The sequence below is a fragment of the Anabrus simplex genome, chromosome 5, assembly GCF_040414725.1.
Source record: "Anabrus simplex isolate iqAnaSimp1 chromosome 5, ASM4041472v1, whole genome shotgun sequence".
NCBI classification, from domain to species: Eukaryota; Metazoa; Arthropoda; class Insecta; order Orthoptera; family Tettigoniidae; genus Anabrus; species Anabrus simplex.
The window spans coordinates 30166068-30187290 of record NC_090269.1 but is presented as its reverse complement, the minus strand read 5'-3'; the positions used below and the strand labels follow the sequence as shown (position 1 = coordinate 30187290).

Genomic DNA, 21223 nt, shown 5'->3' with positions numbered 1-21223 from the left:
ATGTAATCCGTTATGCTGTGAATCGCCAGCAGCTTATCACTGTTGAAGAGAAGTCAGCTATTTATTTGTGTGTGTTCTAATATTCTTGTACTGTACAGCAGTTGTTGAAGATTTTGATGCTGTGGTGTACATCGATACATCACAGCATGACTACTTGTACTCAAACAAAAATTTGTAATGATGTTTATCTGTACTTGGTTTTGTTAGTTAGCTTTTGTTTCTTAACCAAATTTAATTGTCACTATTTTTTTCGTGGGGTGATATGATGGCACAAGAGTACCCAGCATTGCCTGGGCAAATTTATTAAATGCTTTAAATTGCATCCCCCACCTTGAGCCTATTAAAATTATCTGTTGTACATTTTCACCCAGTTTACCTTGAACTTCAATACTGAGGTTTTGTATGTGCAGTAGTTTATCCATGTTGCTGAAAATGCCAAAATAAGACCCCACCCCCACCCTAAAACCCCTATACCCTAGATTTCAAGAAAGTAATTTGCAGCTTACGTTCTTCCCTTTATTTTGAACTTAAGTACCGAGTTTCACCAATATATATGCCACGGTTTTCCCATGATGCTGCTGAGCAGAGCCGTTCGATATGGCAACCTTGTTGTCATAAGAGCATTCTTAACATGGAATGAGCTATAGCTCACTTAATTATTTTCTAATGAACATAATTCATTCACTCAGTTTAATATTAAATTTCACTTCCAAGTGGCTTGATTTCATTATTTTTCATGCCATTTCATGTATTTTAATTCTGAATTAGCAAGAGTTTAATATCTTAAAAGCTTTTGGGTGCTAGATTTTTATCTCAAGAGTTCTTTAAAATGCTGATAAATGTATCGACATATATCTTTATCACAACTGCATACCCTTCATTATATTCAGAATGAAACAGCACTGAATTTAATATCATGGGTACTGAAAGCCAGCACTTAACCAAGTCACTCAGTCTACTATTTGAAAATGTAAATAGATAGCTCTGTATACTACTACAAGTAGCAGCAGTAATAGATGATTTATCTGTCAATGAAAATGAAGTTCATTACTAAAATTAACAAAGGTTAGCTTACCTGCTTTTGACATTTCTCTCCATCTCCTAACAAAGTAAAATTCCACGTCAATAATGTTGAGCTGATGGTCAAGTATGAATCTTGTAAGTAAGCCTGTAATTCTGTATATCAAATGTAACTGCTCTGTATGTCATGGTAACAGCCATATACTGTTCAAACATTAATATGTAAAACCAAATATTATTAATATATAAAACCATGCATCTACACCATCAAAGGCATTTATTATCATCAGTCGGCTATTTTCTTAACCGTTTATAGCATGCGCACTTCACAGAAGTGAAAACAAATTTAGAAAACACAGACTGCCATTTCTACTAAAAGTGAAGCCCTTATACGGAAGAGAATATCAATTTAGGTTCCAGAACTGAGCAGTTGCACTGTACAAATAGTTCATAACAAATACAATAATAAAATAAACAGAAGTTACTGCATTCCTTTATCAACCTTCTTTTGTTGAATACTGCAATCTTCTTTCTTTTATGGAATGTCCACCTCTATGGTGTAATGGTTAGCACTATTAGCTGCCATTGGGCCTGGGCTCGATTCGCTGTACTGTCAGAGATTCAAGACAGGCACGAGGGTTGGTATGTGGTTAAAAAGGTACATGCGGCTCACCTACATTGGAGCTGTGCCTGAAAAAGCTGCACCACCTCAGGATGAGGACACAAATTCACATTTTATGGATAATTCTTTTAAAAACCAAACTCTTTCTGATTTTAGTTTAGCAAATTTACTAGATCCAGTACTGTACTCATATCACAGAAAAATATGCATCAATACCTAATTACTTTTGTATGTTAATCATATACAGAATTTCAGGAAAATGAGACAAACTCTTTCTTTGGAAACAAAATCAAGTTGCTTCTCTGTGAGCAGCCTTGATGATGGTGATGATTATTATTATGATGATGATGATGGTAGTGGTGGTGGTGACTGTCAGTTGAGAAAATAACACATTTCTAACTTACGAGCAACAAACTTCTCAATATCATTAAGAACAACTACTCTTATAACAATGCAAAAATTGCATACACCTCTTGAGCAACATTTGTGCCAACTCCAGAAATCAATAGTAACTGTGCGACAACCTACGAAATGCAAGACTAATACATTATAATCCCAATAATGCACAGCATGCAAGTGGATGTGCATCAAAAGGGAACATATAATATGATGAGCACAAATTTGATTTACAACCATTTATTCACTTTGAAGGTTTTGCATTAGAGGTAATGCTGCTTTTGTGATGTACTGATGCAGCCTGTGCTTGTCACTTTTAAGTACGCTACTTTCTAACTCTGCCTCATTCATGGGTATGTACATGGCAAAGGTTCATCAGCAGGTACATAGTTTAGTAATAATTTACTTTCTTTTGGGCCAAATAATTAGGAGAAAAAACAATCATTTCTGCAAAAAATATAAATTATTGCCTTACTCTAGGTATAAAATTGTAAAGGAACTATAATAGATATGGAATAATTTCTTAAAATATCATTTACCATTTATATTCATGACTTTTGAACACATTGCATCAAGTGCCAGGATTAAATACACTTCAATATGCAAATGAAACTGTCTTCATGGTTTTACCAAATTTCCTGGATTTAAAAATAAATCACACGAGTATCCGTATTACAGATAGAACAGTCCTTTCTCCAAATAGAGGAAAGAAAATGGAAACACGATAGTTAGGAGTAAACTTACATACCATTCATAAGCCAATCGTTTTTCTAGCTTCAAACCAGAGCACAGGAGTTATTAATATAGGTGAAAGAGATCATACAACTGCTCAAGAGCAGACATTCAAACCAAGCTTTAATGTCAATTATTTTGTATTTTCAATTACTTCTTTTATATATCTTATGCTTTATATTCATAATATCCCAACCCCACACAAACAATGTATATATGACCTGACTTCAGAGGTAATTGTCTCATTTGTACAAGAGATTTCCGACTATCTGGGCTACTTAATTTGGCAAGATTATTATTTATCATCCTTGTTAAGGTACACTAACTTCCTTTTGACAAAATAAAGGATGACAAAAGGCCGAGGAAGGGATAATAAAAGGGATATGTCAACATTTTACAACATATAAATTTAACCAAGGTGTAATAATACGAATAAAAAGTCTGAATATATCAGCAAACAATGTACAAAATTTGGATTCTGTTAACAATAATTAAGTATGAACTGGATATAAAACTCACAGCCATTACAATTTGTCATAACAAATGTTTTAGTGTAACTGGTGTTCAGTACAGATGTATCACCATGTTGTTTCTTCCATGATGCAGTACGATCATGCTGAATGGAAAACAGAAAAATCAATAATGTTTTTGCCCGGATAAGAGATTAATAAAAATAGATCATTTTTTAAAAGAAGAAAATAAAGCTGAAAACTGGTCTTCAGTGTAATTAACTTTAAATTGTTCTCATTTTTGTTTGTTTTAAATAAAATCTTGATGTACTCTAACGGGTTTCTTTCTTTTGTTTTACAATTCAAAAGAGTACACTTTTATAAAACATACATCAACATTCAAGAGCTAGCTAGATCTTGATATCTGAACTATCATTCGTAACAACGCACTAGGCAGTCACACATCTCAAAAACTCCAAACACGTAAAATAAATTTGAACTTGTTTCTCACAGAATATGTTACTTACAAAATCTGTGTGTGTAAAATGTAAACTTCCACTCCCACATGCAATCTCACAACATTCAGTACAAAACAATGAGCTTTCTACGAATTTCTTCCATGGAGATTAACTATAAGACATACATACATTAACTACAAGTTTCCTTGAACTTAGATGACCCTTGAAATTATTTTAAAAGAGGAAATCTGCAGTGAAATGATGCACAGCCCTTCCTTCTTCTGGTAGTCCAAATTAGTAAGGCATGTAGTACGCTGCTCTCCCACGATATCCTCTGCAAATGAATATAGCAACACATATTAAATTTATAAAAGATGGAAATTCAGTCCAATTGTCCATTAGCCTATATTTGCATCTAATCAACATCAACACAAGAGTAATAATTGCATGTATAGCAGAAGCAGATTTTAATAACTGTGATAGCAGATGATAGTAATGATGTTGAGGAGGGATGTTCTGAATTACTTATTCTAAAAATGGAATGAGGTAGGAAGTAGAATACAAAATCTAACTTTTGAATGATGCAAGTAACACGCTACCTGAAGACAGAAAGAAATGCCTCAAAATCAAATACTTCTCCAAACCAGGTCAGTATTTATGAGATTCTTCAAATATAATAATGTAGTAGGTAGTCATGTGAAAACATTCTAAAAATGGGTGGTGAAATCTTGGAAATAGTTACCTGTATAACACGGACAGTACTAATTCTAACAGCCTGTAATAGATCAAGAACTTACTAGATGAAAGAATTCAGCATTTGGGAGCAAAAAAGGAGCTGCTATCAAGCCCTGGCATGATGGAAAACAACACAGACAAAAGGGAAATTTTTGCTGTTTTACATGACATGATCATAGCCACAGGGCCTCTATTTTTTTTACCAGGAAATTCATCACAATGACGTGACTTAATTAAAAAAGTTTCAAGTGCTGGGATTCAAACTTAAACTGCCTACGTGAGAAGCCAGTAGCAATGCTACCTACCTATCACGCTCTCTATACATAAGAAGAATTTTGCATCACACCTGTAAGTCTCATCAGCAGTGGCTGATACTGAAAGGTGTGTCCTGAAATGGTAATGCCACTACGACATTCTCCGTCAAAGTATTTCTAACGTAACTCGTTCTAACACTCATCTGAAGAAGTTTTAAAAGACTGCTGTGCACACAGGCAGTGGAAGTTACAGCGAGGCATGCAACCGCTCGCTGCAGAGAGCCAGCCAAGGCCAGGTGACGTCGCTATCGAACTTTCCATTCCATTTCAATATCTCAAGAATGGAAATTGGCGTAAGGATAGCCAAGTAATTAAAGGTGGAAGATTCCTGAATTTGAAACCACACGGTCCAGCCTACAGATATAAAAAGGAGCCCACTGGGCAAATAGAAATTAATGTCTTTGTGTATTCCCAGCTGCCACGTGTGGGCCAGCTGTGGAAAGTTATATTCAAGGTCGTTACCCCGCCTGGCTGAGTGCCAATGACAGACGTATTACAAAGTACGAGTGTTCCAGTTTCAATTTCTAAGTGTCAGAGGTGCGAACCTAGGACTCTAACTTCGTGTGAGATAGGAGGTGATAAATTACCTCAAGTTGTTAATAGTGATTGACTTGTATAAACTCTGACACAAGAGTAATAGAATTCGTTTTGTAAAGCGTGGAACTGAAAGGGCTTAAATAATTGACATTCTCTCTATCTTTTTTTTTCTATTGGCTTTACGTCACACTGATGGCGACGACGGGACGGAAAGGGCTAGGACTGGGAAGGAAGCGGCTGTGGCCTTAATTAAGGTACAACCCCATCATTTGCCTGGTGTGAAAATGGGAAACCACGGAAAACCATTTTCAGGGCCGCCGAGAGTGGGGTTTGAACCTACTATCACCCGAATACTGGATACTGGCCGCACTTAAGCGACTGCAGCTATCAAGCTTGGTGACATTCTCTCTACAAGCAGAAAATCACGAAGTGACTTGCATAATTAATTTCAGTTTGTAAAGACTGTGCCTTCGTAACAGAATTTATTTGTAAAACTGTGCTTAAATTATTCTCATAAGACTGTGCTTTAGAATATTTCATAAGACTGTGCCTTCATGAAAGAACTCAATTCCTTTTCGTAAGACTGTGTCTTCGCAACAGTATTCATTTCTCAAGCTGTGCTTAAACTTCTATTCAAAAGACTGTGCCTTTGTTACAGCATTTACTGTGTTTTCAAGTATTATGTAAGACTGTGTCTAAGTGATATAATTTACTTCTTTTCTTTAGACTGTGCCAAAGTAAGTGTTCAATTCATTTCGTAAGACTGAGCCTTAGTGTCAGAGAAGGTTCCAGACTTTGTAAATTGTGTTACCCCATTAACTTAAATTTCATCGACGAGTGTATCAGACGACAATTATTTCATCATCATCATCATCACCACCACCTTCCTTGTATTGGGCCATGTGTCCCGTTACGGTCTTGCATTTTCCCTCCATCTCTTCATCGGATGTCCTACAGACATTTTTCCTCTGGGTTGGTACTGAAGAATCCCTTTTGGCAATCTACCAGGTTCCATCCTTTTTTTTTTTCTTTCTTTGCGTTTAGGCCATCTGTGGACCACGGTGCTTGTGTTCTAGCTGTGTTTTTGTCGTCGTCTGCCCCTTTTAGCATACTGGATTGTGTTCTTAGTGGCCTCTTGAGCCTTCCTGTTGGCCCAGTATTCCTTCATTTTCTCGCTGAATTCTTTCCTGCGCTCCTCTGACCAATTCCCGGCTCCTTTGTGGCTAGCTGATGTAAGGGATGTTAGGAAAGGTTTAGTTTTGACCATTAAACGGTATGCATTTCTGTCAGTAATGGCGGCTTGATTAATCTTAAGCTCTGCAAGATCTTTGTCCACTTGTTTGGTCCAGGGGAATCCAGTAGCTTTGCCTTTGTTAGCAACCTTGAAGATCATATGGGATAATCTATTAGGATCCATTCTGTATAGGTGTCCATAGAAAGTCAGACGTTTTCTCCTGATGGCATCTCTGAGGTTTTCTTGATGCTGGTAGAGCTCATTGTTGGGTTTGTACCATCGCCTTCCATCTGGTAGGATCCTTGGCCCTATTATTCTTCTCAGGAATTTCCGTTCTTGCACTTCCAGGGCTCTCAGTGGGTTTTGTTAGTTAGGGATAGGCATTCTGCTGCGTAGAGGACTGATGGTCTGACTACTGCATTATAGTGTCTCAGTTTTACATTCTTTGATAAATGCTTTGAGGCATACAGTTTTCTGCAGGCATGGAAGGCCTTGTCTAATTTGATTCTCCTTTGTTCAAGAGTCATCGTTTCACTTAGGTCCTCCGATATCCACTCTCCAAGGTACTTCACATTTTTAGCTCTCTTGATGTGTTTTGTGTCACTGACTCCCATTGTTGTAGGGGCATCTTTGATGTTGGTCATAAACTCGGTCTTTCCAATGTTGATCATGAGGCCTGCTTTAGCTGCTATAGAGTGCAGTGTTTGAAGCTGCATAGTAAATGACATTTACAGCTTTCCTGATGACTGTAGATGTAGTCAGTTATCGGTTGTACTTTTAGTTCTTTTATCACCTCTTCATTCCGTTTATGGTCCCATTTTGTATACCCTGCTGTACGATGCATGAATGCCATTTCTCGTGCTGTAATTCAAGACAAGTCCTGAGATCTTAACGACCATGCCTCACATTCATAGCAAAGGGTTGGTTTAGCTAGGGTATTATAAAGGCGCAATTGAGTATGTTTCTGAACAAGTGATGGTTTCATGATGCTGTTTATTATTCTTGTAGTTCTTGTGAATTGATTAATTTTTGCTGGTATATCTAATTCTGATTGGTATGATAAGTCAATTATTTCATATTTTTGAACTGTGCTAATCTTTCTTTTCATCATAAACTGTGATACTACATTAATCTGACTTTCTTCAATAAGTACATCGAATGACTAACATATTATTTGCGTTGAACCTTACTAACTGTGGAACTTGTAGATTATATGTATCGTGTTGTAGCAGATCCCACTGACATTCTGTGCGAACTCTACACACTTCTTTACTCCCTTCATGGGATCTCAGTGGAATAAAGTCTCAATTCATTATTCCATGCTGCACGCTGACATCATCAGATGTCAGACTCCTGGGTTTGAGTCTCAACAGAACTTCAGGGGCTGCCAACAGCCGTGAGACAACGTGGTACCATAGTGCTGAGAGGAGTTCAATTGGCATTTTGGAAGGGAGAGTCCAATTAGTGGTTAAGAGTAAGTTGGATGAAAACCAGAGTGGTTATAGACCACAGAGAGGCTGCCAGGATCAGATTTTCAATACACGCCAGGTAACTGAAAAATGCTATGAGAGTAATAGACAGTTAAGTTTATGTTTCATAGACCTAGAGAAAGCATATGCCAGACTACCGAAGGAAAAGTCGTTCCCCATACTGGGTGACTATGGGATTAATATTATCAGAGGAATTTATAATTGGGTTGCGGTGAGAATTGATGGTAGAATAAGTTCTTGGTTCAAGGAACTTACTAAGAGGTTGGACAAGGCCGTCATCTTTCACCTTCGTTGTTCATAGTTCACATGGATCATCTACTGACAGGTATAAAGTGGCAGGGAGGGATTCAGTTAGGTGGAAATGTAGCAAGCAGTTTGGCCTATGTGGACGACATGGTCTTAATGGCGGATTGTGTTGAAAGCCTGCAGTCTATTAGATTGGATCTTGAAAATAGGTGCAATGAATATGAAATAAAAATTAGTCTTTCCAAGACTAAAATGATGGCAGTAGGTAAGAAATATATGAGAAATGAATATCAGATTGGGAATACAAGGCTGAAATTTCAAGTATTTAGAATGTGTATTCTCCTAGGATGGTAGTATATTTAAGATTGAATGAAGGTGCAGCAAAGCTAATGAAATGATTTTGCAGTTGCGTTCAACAGTATTCTGTAAGAAGGAAATCAGTGCCCAGACAAAACTACTTTTACTGTAGTCTGTTTTCAGACTAACTTTGCTAACTATGTGAGGTGGACTTAAGATATCTTATTTATAAATAAGAAGTAACAGACATGAAAGTACCAAGAATGATCACTGGTACAAACAAGAGGGTACCCGAAATGAGGAGATAAAAGGCTAAGTTAGGAATACACATGACTGATGAAGCTGTACGCATAAACCAGCTTGGTGGTGGGGTCATGTGAGGCGAATGGAGGAGGATAGGTTACCTAAGAGAATAATGGACTTGGTCATGGATGGTAAATGAAGCGGAGAGATCAGGACGACAACGGTTAGACTAGATTTGTAATGATTTGAAATAAAAAGGCCTAAAACTAAACGAGACCCTAGAATTAGTTACAAAAAGAGGATTGTAGCAGTGTTTAGTAAATTCACAGAAGCTTGCAGACTGAATACTGACAGGCATAACAGTCTATAGTGAAGATGTGTGTATGTATTAGCTCTATGTAGATATTACGGAACATCAGGCTCACTGGCTGTATGCTCAGTGTACTGATCTTTGATTCAGAAGGCCCTGGTTTTATTCCTGACCAGGTTGGCAATTAGAATGAAATTTAAAATGTTAACGAGTATGGGACACTGAAAGCATCAGTCAAGGATCCTGGGAAGAAGATATTTCATAAGAATATCTAGGAGACCTCGAGATTTGACAATTACATTTTGAGAAATTGTTATTTGATGGGTTGTACTTCACATTTGAAGGCATGTGTTGGTTAAAATCTTACCTATTATCCATCAAAAGTTCATTCCTAGCCAAGTTGCATTGCTGCTTATTATTATGGGGTTATGTCATTATGCCGTCTGCCTTAAGTTCCTTAACTGGGTTTGGTGCTGCAGCCTTCTTTTTTGTTTCTAGCTGTACTTGTTGATTCACTTCGGGTTCTGTCACATAATGGTCAATGATCAGACCAAATCTAACCACACCGCATGGTGCACAACATTTGAAGGACCTTGGCCTAGTAAGGGACTGGTGCTCAGCCCAAGCGCTGGCAGATTACAAGGTGTCGTGTGATTGTCACGATGAATCTTCTTACCTGTTATTCTTGGCTTTCTAGACCGAATCAATGACAATGATGCATTTAAAGTATGTGAGGTCCGATAATCTGCATGAATGGGGCACCAGTTTTGGTTAACATGCTTTCTTCATTAATGCACGCATAGGGCAATATCTTCTAACTTTTTGGTTTAATTTTCAATATTTCTATGTTACTGTACTCTCACGTTACACAATGGAATAAATACTCAAGTATTATTTTCTTTTTTTGCTATTTGCTTTACATCGCACCAACACAGACAGGTCTTATGGCGACGATGGGACTGGAAAGGCCTAGAAATGGGAAGGAAGCAGCTGTGGCCTTAATTAAGGTATAGCCCCAGCATTTGCCTGGTGTAAAAATGGGAAACCATGGAAAACCATCTTCAGAGCTGCTGACAGTGGGGTTTGAATCCACTACCTCCTGGATACGAGCTCACAGCTGCGCGCCCCTAACCGCAGGCCAACTCGCCTGGTACTTAAGTATTAACAGCAGTGGTATACATCAAAAAGCTCACTCTGCTGTACTCATCAATGTAAATAGGGGACTTTTAAAACTGTGTGGATATAGATAAGGTTTAAAATTTTAAAACTGTGTGGATATAGATAAGGTTTAAAATTCTTAGATGTAAACATTCTCAGTTCCTACAGTATACTTGCGATGCTTCTCTCCAGTAAGAAAGAAAACCTAAAAGGCATAAATACAGGACTAAATGCGGGATAAGTGGACGGTGTTCAGGTGCAGTTAAGTAACACAAAATCAATTTACTGCTCATATTAAGTCTTCTAACAACATACGTTTGGAAAGAGGGCACATATATTTTGCTAATTTTTGTGTAAATGACCAAGAATTTGGTATAATTCTGCCCAACGACCGAAAATTTCCTCTCTTGTACGAAGTGGATGAGCAAGCTTTTAGGCCTAAAAATGTTCGTGAGATTTTGGGGTAAAGTAGACAAAATATTATCATCGCCGGTTTAGACCTTAGCTTTCTGAGCCCAAGTTGGCAGGTTCGAGCCTGGCTCAGTCCGATGATACTTGAAGGTTCTCAAATATATCAGCCTCTTGTAGATAGATTTACCGGCACATGAAAGAACTCCCGTGGGAAAAAATTCTGACACCTCAGCGACTCTGAAAACCGTGTACCGTATGTACTTAGTAGGACATAAAGCCAATATCATTACTACTCCTATTATGCAGTAGTTAGTTAGCTTTTCTTGAAATGTATGATTTGCTTTAATATTTTAACTTGTAAAATGATTCCTGTTAATATTGAAGTATGAAGGCTTTCATGGCCGGTGTCAATATAATAAAAATCTTCCGGAAGATTTTTATTATATTGACACCGGCCGTGAAAGCCTTCATACTTTAATGACCCACCTCTATGGGGAGGATATTTATCGTTTAAGTCGTCAATCTGAAATGCTTCGCAAGAAGAAATCCCATCTACTGTGCTCTCTACATCTACTGCCGCGACACCTGTGTTATTCCACAATTTCTTCGACAGAAGAGACTTTTTTCAACTCCTTCGGCACACAGAATTTATAACAGGACGGAACAAGCTCTTCTTAGGGAACGTATTAATTTTACTCATAAAGAACTGCCCCTCAATGATGAACGGCTTTTATCACTACATTTGACGACAGGCAACTCGATGCACTGGAGTGACTGGGACCAAATTGAGAGGATTACTTACAACACCATGGAACATCAGGAGAAGAAGGATACGCTACGGCAGAAGAAAGAGTACGAACGCGTAAGTGGCAATATGAGGACGAGGGATCCGATCGACAGAGTGGATACTGCCCGGACAGTCGTTAATTTATCTAACCGTTGTTTAACAGAAGATGAAACTACTGTTCTTGCAAAAGGAGGCAATTTTGCTGTTACACCGGCGACCATCCCAATAGAAGATATCATTTCCAACACAGAATCAGGAGTACGTCAGTTGCCACCAGAGGTTTCCTAGGAAATACGTCACGACTGTTCCAAGATACTCTGCAAGGCCAAGTTACCAAAACGTAATCTTAGCAAGAAGGAGGGGCTTGCGCTAAAGAATTTAAAAGCCAACGAAAGTATTATCATATTAGCAGCTGACAAAGGTAATGCTACTGTTATCTTGAACACTGTGGATTATGAACATAAGATCAAAGAACTTCTTGATATATCGATCTACAAAAAACTTCCCCGAGATCCGACTATGAGTATCCTGCGCAAGACCAATACTCTGATTAAGAAATCTTCCATTTCACCAAAAGAACAGAAGAAGCTGAAGAAATCAGAAGCCTTGTGTCCAAGACTATATGGTCTTCCTAAGGTCCATAAGTCAGACGTCCCTCTTCGTCCCATCGTTAGTACCATTGGCTCTCCAACTTATGAAGTCGCAAAATATTTAAGCAATTTACTGAAACCTTACTTAGGGACTAAGGACTCACACATCAGAGACTCGGCCCATTTCATAAACAGATTGCGACACCTGCGAGTACAACCGGGGGATATACTCGTTAGTTTTGACGTTGTCTCACTGTTCACTATGGTACCAATCAAGGATACTCTTGAACATATTCAACATCTCTTTACAGAGGAGACAATAGTTTTATTTGAACATGTACTTACGACATTTTTCCAATGGAAACATGAATTTTATGAACAGACAGATGGTGTTCCATGGGAAGCCCACTTAGCCCTGTTATTGCTAATTTTTATATGGAGTTCTTTGAAGAGGAAGCCCTGCAGACTGCTGTAAATAAACCCAGCTGTTGGTTCCGCTTTGTGGATGACACTTTTGTAATATGGGGACATGGAGAGGAGGCACTTGACGGTTTTCTTACACATCTGAACAGTGTTCATCCTTGTATACAATTCACTGTGGAGAAGGAAAAGGATGGAGAATTAGCTTTCCTGGACGTGCTGGTGAAGAGGAAGAATGATGGATCCTTAGGGCATCAAGTATACCGAAAACCAACACACACAGACCGATACTTAAACAAAAATTCGAATCACCATCCTGGCCAGAAGCGTGCCATGATGAAGACTTTGGTGGATCGCGCCCTTCGTGCCTGTGAACCAGAGTACATCGAGAAGGAACTACGGCATCTTGATCTAGCCTTACAAACCAATGGCTACACGGTACAAGAGGTCAGGAGACCACTCCACCCCAGAAGACAGCCAGCGAATAGTAAGCGAGAAGAACCCAGGAAGAATGGTATTGCTTATTTGCCATATATACGGGATATCATGGATCGTACTGGAAGGCTCCTTGAACGTCACGAAGTTAAAACCATTTTTCAGCCGACCCAACAGCTAAGAAACATGTTACGTTCTGCCAAAGATCCATGTGACCCTCTAACATCTACTGGGGTATATAGGATACCGTGCAGCTGTGGAGCTGTTTATATTGGCACGACTGGCAGAAGTGTCAATACTCGCCTGACAGAGCACAAAAGGAATTGTCGCTTGGGGCAATACGACAAATCAGCAGTAGCGGAGCATGCACTGCTTGACGGAAAGCATGAGATCCGTTATGAGGATACTGACATACTGGCCACAACATCCCACTTTCACGCCCGTCTCTACAGGGAAGCAATCGAAATACATAAACATCCGGATAACTTTAATAGAAAGGAGGAAGGACAAACTCAGCAAGGCCTGGTACACCCCTTTGGCTGAAGTTTACTAAGATCAGGGACATTATAGTCAACCAACCGGAGGATCCATTGCTCGGCACGACCCAATCGGAGGTCGTGCACTCCGAGATCCAATCAGACGACAGACTTCTCGGAGCGACCCAGTCAGAATCCATGCCCGGCGCGAACCAATCAGAGGTCGTGTGCTCCTCAGATAGCCAACCAAACGTCAGGTTGCTCGGCGCGACGCAATTGGAGGTCGTGCTTTTAGTTAGTCAATCAGATGTCAGATTGCACAGCGTGAACCAATTGGAGGCCACACACTTACATATAAATACAGCTGCTTCCCAAACAACTTTCGCAGTCGCCAGCGGGATACGGGAGAGCGTATCTACACGACGCCACAGAAGATGACTACCGCAGCAGTAGCTGAAACGTCTGGGAGAAGCGAGAGGAGTGGACCACGGCATAACAGCCCGGAAGATTTTTATTATAATGATTCCTGTTAATGTAAAGGGAGAGTGGTAAATTATATGATTGAAGAGAACTGAAAAAATACTTACAATATTTATTACAATTTGCTTTACATCACACCGACACAGATAGGCCTTATGGAGATGATGGGATAGGAAAGGATCAGGAGTGGGAAGGGAGCACCCCTGGGCTTAATTCAGGTGCCTGATGTGAAAATGGGAAATCATGGAAAACCATCTTCGGGGCTGCCGACAGTCAGGTTTAAACCCACTATTTCCCGAAAGCAAGCTTACAGCGGCGCGGCCCTAACCACAAAGCCAATTCGGTCGGTCAATAATTGATTATACTTGTATATAGTCCTATATGACATTTAAAGCAATAAGAATATTAACGGAAGTAAAGGACTCATATGTTCACATGGTGTTGCACATCTAGTCTCTAAATTGTAAAATCTGGTGAGGTATGAATGGGCACTGCTACACATATTGTACGAAGGGAAAGCAACAAACTGTATATACAGAAAAAATATTCAATAGCTTTTAATACTATAAATACACACAAAAATTGAAAAACCTAGTACAATTCCAGGCTCTCATGCACGTATTTTCTTATTTTCTTTTTTGTACCAATTTGCTTTACGTCACACCGACACACACAGATCTTACGGCGACTGTGGGACAGGAGAGGGCTAGGAGTGGGAAGGAAACGACTGTGGCCTTGATTAAGGTACAGCCCCAGCATTTGCCTGATGTGAAAATTGGAAACCATCTCAGGGCAGCCAACAGCTACGTGACCTAAAGCCTGCAGCCACTTGCTTGGTATCATGCACATGATTCTTCTGGATATTCACTTTCAAAGACATGGCCATTCAGTGAAAGAAAGATGTCATCCCTTATATTTCCTAAATATTAATTTCAGTGTTCAAGGTACGATCCAAAGAATCTAATTTATGCCGACAGGGGAATCAGTCGCAAAGTCAGCCCAAGTAGGCCAATTTACATGACAATAAGTGTCACACAAAAGATTGCACACGGAAATGAATTTCAAGGAAACATACCTGTGAAATGATATACCATTGCCCTTTACAAATCTCTCTAAGCAGCCATAAGCTGCCGAGGAGACTGGCATATTCCTTCAGAGAAGTATATATTTCAATTTATTGAGAAACTCCAGTAGTGACAGTACTAAACAATCCAGCTTTTGCCAAACAGCGCGCTCGCTGATGTGACTGCAGCGCTAATGCTACTTCTAGTGTATTATTTAGTAACTCTATGGTGGTATAACATTATGTAAGAAAGGTATGTGGAGCTGTCGCATGATTGTGTTCAGAGCTGTATCAGTTGAGGCGAGTTTAAACACCAACCAGTCTGTTCACAACAGAGTGACGTGAAATAATATCTGAAGGGGATATAATAGTGCCTGCCTGAATAGACAGGATATTTTATCAATAAAGCTGCAACCCAGCATGCTGGCTACACACATCTGTTAGCTTGCATTTGGGAGATGATGGACTTCTTCAACATCAGCAGTCCTGAAGATGGTTTTCTCTGGTTCCCATTGTAACACCAGACTGTATTTGAATTAAGGCTACGGCTGCTTCCTTTCTTAGCCCTTTTCTATGCTGTTGTTGCCAAAAATCTATCCGAGTTAGTGTGATGGTTAAACACATGCAAAAAAGCATGTGGGGACCATTGTTGAAATCAGCAGATCATTACAATGTTTTAACAGCATAGGAACCTGCGTTAACTCCACGATACTAAATATCAGGACTATACCTACCCTGGGATCTTCATGTCAGTAAATGAACCCTGGAAACCTGGCAATATTTAGTGTGGTCCTATGAGTCATGGTACCAGTCATTTCAAGCTCATTGTTTCAGTGTGGCATAGATTCTGTATGACAACAGATCTTAGTTATCAGCATGGTCCCATGGAGTTTCGTAGTAGTTTTATCCTGGAAAGCTGGCAACATGTAATGTGGTCCACTGAGTCATGATTCCACTAATTTCAAAAGTTGATTGTATGTTTCAGTGAGGTACAGGTGTCAACACGGTCCTGTGAAGTTCAATAGTAGTGTGTGTGTGTGTGCGCATCCCCTCTGGACTCAGGGCAAAGGTTGAGCCTGTTGGTCACACAATGTTAGGACATTTCAGTAAATATACATCAGGCCCAGGTTTGAGGAATGTTCTAGACTATTCTGTTGATTGCGGCATCCATGACAGGGTAACCAGCTGTAAAACAAAGCCAAGCCCATGTGCACAATGTTTGCATCCGCAGCCCCACTAAAGTAAATGAAAAGCAACAGCAGAAGACAGAACCTTCAGTTCTACACTTCTGCTCAAAAGCTGCGGGAATCCCTGAGCGAGTACCATATGGCTTGTGTCAAGGCTGGCATGATAAGAAGTGTTGACAACTGAGACAGCAGATGCTTAGGTCTGTTGCTCAGTTCGCTTGTAACGGTTGGACTTTTTAGGGTTAAGTACACTGCAACACAGAGAATATTTTTGATCAAGTGTTTTTGCACAAGAAGAAACCAGTTAAAAGGTGACTTTGAAAATTCCGTAGAGTTTCTGAGTTCTAGAGTACCATCAAAATGTTACGTGCATCAACTCGTTCACAAGTGGCGTAGTATTGGTTCCATAGCAAATAAGAGTAAAGAGTAAAACTCTTGTTATGACTAGAGGGGAGAAAGAAGGGAAAGGTCAGATTAGACTTGCAGACAAGCCCCTGGAAGTAGTGGAAACGTTTAAATACCTGGGGAGTGAATTAATGGAGAATGCTCGACTGGATGCTGAGATTAGTAAAAGGATTCAAGCTGGAAGTTGTTTCTATCATAGTGTAAGAAATATGTTATGGGACAAAGATGTGCCAATGGAAGCAAAGGATACTATGTACAAGATGTATTACGTACCCATAACAACTTATGGAGCAGAAACTTGGACAATGACAAAGAAGGATGAGAGTCGAATACAGGCAGCCGAAATGAAATTCTTGAGGAGTATGATACAGAAGAGTAGAAGAGACAAAATAAGGAATGAGAAAATCCGGGAAGAAATTGGAGTGGAAAAAATGAATGATAGAATAGAGAAGAGCCGACTAAGATGGTTTGGGCACATAAAGCGAATGAGCGACGAAATAATGCCAAAAAAGGTGATGGAAATGCAAATCCAAGGAAGGAGAGGCCGTGGACGACCACGATTGAGATGGAAGGATACCATCTAATGCAGCATTGTAGAAAGAAACCTGGACTGCGACACAGTGTTGGAGGAGGAGTGGTGGAAAGACCGAAGAAAGTGGAGAGGAACTATATTTGCCCCTACCCGGCTACAGCTGGATAAAGGGAAATGATGATGATGATGATGATGATGATGATGAGCAAATAAGAAAACAGCAAAGGAGAACAGCTTTCACACCAGAGCGGTTAGAAGATATACCAGCAAGACTGCAAGTCAGTCCACATAAGTCGCTTTGGAGAGTAGCTCAGGAAACTGGTATTTCACATTCGTCAGCATGTAATCCAACAAAATGATTACATTTACGATCTTACCAGACTCATTCAATCCATAACATACAGCCCAGACATTTCATTGCAAGAATAAGATTTTACAATTGGCCCATGAATAGTGTCCGACCCTGCGATCTACAGGTAGCGTGCCTGACTCTACCCCGGAGGCCCCGGGCTTGATTTGCGGCGAGGTCAGGGATTTTGACTTCGTCCTGAAGGTTGGTTCAAGGTCCACTCATACGTAATTACAAATGAGGAGCTATCTGATGGTAAGAAGGCAACCACGGTCTAGAAAATCAAGAATAACAACTGAGAGGATTCGTTGCACTAGCCATGCGTCACCTCATAATCTGCAGGCCTTCAGACTGAGTAGCGGTTGCTTGGTAGGCCGAGACCTGTCAGGGCTGTAGTGCCATGGGATTTTTGTTTAATGAATAGTGTCCGTGATGGTATCATGGATTCAAACTTTCTTTTTATGAGTGTTGAAGCACGGTTTCATTTGAGTAGAGAAACTCAAATAAGATCTGAAATACAGAGAACCCGCACATTTTCCAGCTGACTCCTCTGCACGATGTGAAAGTGGGTGTACGAGCTATTAGTGCCCAACGAATTATCGGTCCGATATTTTTTCAGGATATGATTACTTCCAATCATTATATTCACAATATTCTTAGAACATTTTTTCTGAACTGACTGAAGAACAAAACAAAGTACAGCTATTTCCAGCAGGATGGTGTGATGGCCCATGCGGCATGTAACTCTATGAGACAGTTGCAGGAAGTGTTGTTGATCAGATCGTGATGATGATGATTGTGGTTTAAAGGGGTCTAACATCAAGGTCATCGGCCCCTAATGGTACGAAATGAGACGAAATGGAATGACAAATTAAAAGTCTAAAATTCTCCACTGACCAGAATTCAAAGTGTGAGAACGAAGAATGAATGGACGGACATGAATTTAAAACTATCAGTGGATGCGACCCACAATGCTTTACATTCACACAAACTGACGTAAAAGAATAGGATTACTGACCAAGGGACTGCTGCTATAGCATAACACTGAAACGATGATGGTTGCAGTCTAAAGGGAGTCCAAAACCCAAGTTATCGGCCCCTCATAACAGTACTGATCGCTAGGAAAGTAGAACCATGGTATTTGTCCTGTTGCGGTACTAATCAAAAGTAGCAGAGACTTGCGGTATTCCACACATTATTGTACTACTCAGAGGTTATGAAATTCGACATATAATACAGACCTATGTTTTTCTCACTTTGTGGTGCCATTTACAGGCAACGCAAACCTATGGTGTTCCTCATATAGTGGGTACTAATCACAGGCAAGGGAGAACCATGGTAGCTATCATCCCAGGGTCCTGCTCATATGGTGGTACTAATCACAGGTACTGCAAAAGCCGACCGCAGTGCTCCTGTGTGCTACTAATCACAAACCTATTTGGTACATAATATAGTGGTACTACGCGCAAGTAAAAGCGACCCATGATGCTCTCCGCGTGGTAGTACTAATCACAAGTAGTTTCATGGTTCCAAGACAATCTTCCCTCTGGTCACCCCTTTTAGTCGCCTCTTACGACAGGCAGGGGATACCGTGGATGTATTCTTCGTCGTCCCCCACCCACAGGGGGTGTTCAGATCATCAGTACAGGCCCACGTCCCCCTCGCCTGCCTGATTTCAGCACATACAACTTTTATCTATTGGGAAATCTCAAAGGAAAGGTTTACAGGAATAATTCTCACACTGGGAAGAATTAAAAATCAAAATTGTCCAGAACTGCAAAGTGTGTTTCGTAATCTCATTTCAAGATGTAAAACTCGCATCGCAGCTCAAGATCACTTTCAACATTTTTTGTAAATACTGGCGAGTTGAGTTTGATTTACTAGTTTATTTATTTATTTATTTGTCCTGAGCACGTAAACCTCTAGCCCCAGTGAATAAGCTGATCCCACATTAGCAAAGACGAGATATCTACACCAATTTATTCTCCTATGTATCCTCTACATTTATGCATGAACTAGTAAGCACTGACACTTCTCCTTGTCGCATACGAGAATCTATATAAGCACATATCCACATTTTGAGGTATCTGATTATGTGTTTAACCAGATAAGTTCATTTTATGACTTATCCGCTTATTCACCGGGGGGGGGGGGGGGGGGCAGATATATAGCTGGTGAGTTCAATTTTATTTAGTTGCTATAGGCATAATCATGCCGCTTCTTTGAGATGACTACATCCACTCACCATTGTGGGCACTGCGCTTACTGTCACTGTTTCCCTGCGCTCTTATGCCTCGTTAACCTGCTATGAAGTCTTAAAATATACCCCATGTCTTTCCAATTCTTACATTGAAATCACCCATTAATTATGCTACTGACCACGACTACATTATTCAGTGCTTCAGAAAACTTTTCTACCTCATTCTCACATGCTCCCTCTCACGGAGAATACACAGAGACGATTCTTGTTCTAATTTCTGTGATGGTCAAATCTGTGCACGTCATTCGATCATTTACATATCTAACGGAAACCATGTTGCGTACTATGGTTTCGCAGATGAACGATTTCACCCTCATACACTGCCCTTTCCCTCTTAACACCTATTCAAAAAGATCTTATAACCTCTCAAGAGCTGTAGTCTGTCTGGCAGACGGTTGGGAAAATAGTGATAGATCTTAAGATACTTGACAGATGGCAGGAGTAATATGTTTAGCAGCTACCTGGAAGGTTTACCTTTCTTTTTAAAGTATCTGTGAATCACTACTAGTATTTGTTTAGAAGGAAGATGTTATTTTATCTTTACACTTCCTAGGTATTGTATTATTTTGACGATAATGAAATTGAAAGGCTCAGTTGTGAGGATAGAGATAGTGATTATAATGATGGTTATTATTATTATTGTGTGGAGTATAATGTGGAGATTTCATCAAATGATGAAAGTGAAAGTTATGTCGGCGAGTCCCTAGGCTCTACAACAGGTGTTCAGGCATCTGGAAATGTAGATTAATGTGAATTGGTGTGATGTGGAACCTCCAGAAAATTATTTGTCTGGAATGAATGTCTCATTTACTGTCTGCCACTGAGGAACCAGAAATACGATGAGATAAAACTTCTATTTAAGGATAAAAAAGAACTAGTTCTCTAGTACTAATGTTCTGGATTTACAGCATAAGATTATAATGTACAAATCACATAGACAATGTTTTCAGTCACAGCTAGATATTTTGTAATAGTTTACAACTGTTTGAATATTTTGCACAATATTACTCACTGTTATTAATTTAATCTTTTTCGTTTCATTCGCCACATTAAAGTGCTATTTCTATGCTTTAAAATTATATATAATACATATTGTGTATTATGCTTTATTTGTGACTCCCAAAAAAATTTCAATGTGCTTCTGTAATTCAGCACTTGAGGCAAACTCCTGCAGCAATACTAGGGTTAAAACATTGTGAGCATGCTCTATAAATTTCTGTTAAGTAGGATGCTCACCTTTTATTTCTAGGCTTTCAAGATCCCTAATTTTAAGCCTATGTATGTAATGAGTTCAAAAATTCATGCAAAAATCTTATGTAACTGGGAACTGCCCCATTAGTGGAATACATTAATCACGTTTATCACAAGTGTATATCTTCAACATCCAAAACAGGTGTCGCTGTTGGCAGAAAGAGAGAGAGAGAGAGAGAGAGAGAGAGAGAGAGAGAGAGAGAGAGAGAGAGAGAGAGAGAGAGAGAGAGACGACAACGTCTATTGTGCTGTCCGGAGGTATTCACTACTCTGCTGAAATGCTTAAACTTATTGACAAATAAAAAAAGACAGAAAAGCTTGGTAGTGTAGTAACCA

The 21223-nt window shown here is 39.5% G+C and overlaps 1 protein-coding gene across 3 annotated transcripts in view; it reads right to left on the bottom strand.

Moving 5' to 3' along the window:
- Positions 1-1807: 1807 nt before the first annotated feature.
- Pabp2 (poly(A) binding protein nuclear 1) overlaps positions 1808-21223 on the bottom strand; it is a 234591-nt gene continuing 215175 nt past the window's right edge. For all 3 annotated transcript variants that reach the window (XM_067147924.2, XM_067147925.2, XM_067147926.2), the window contains one exon: positions 1808-4011. In XM_067147924.2, coding sequence (XP_067004025.1) covers positions 3972-4011 — 40 coding nt within the window. In that variant the 3' untranslated portion in view covers positions 1808-3971. The remainder of the gene's footprint in view (positions 4012-21223) is intronic.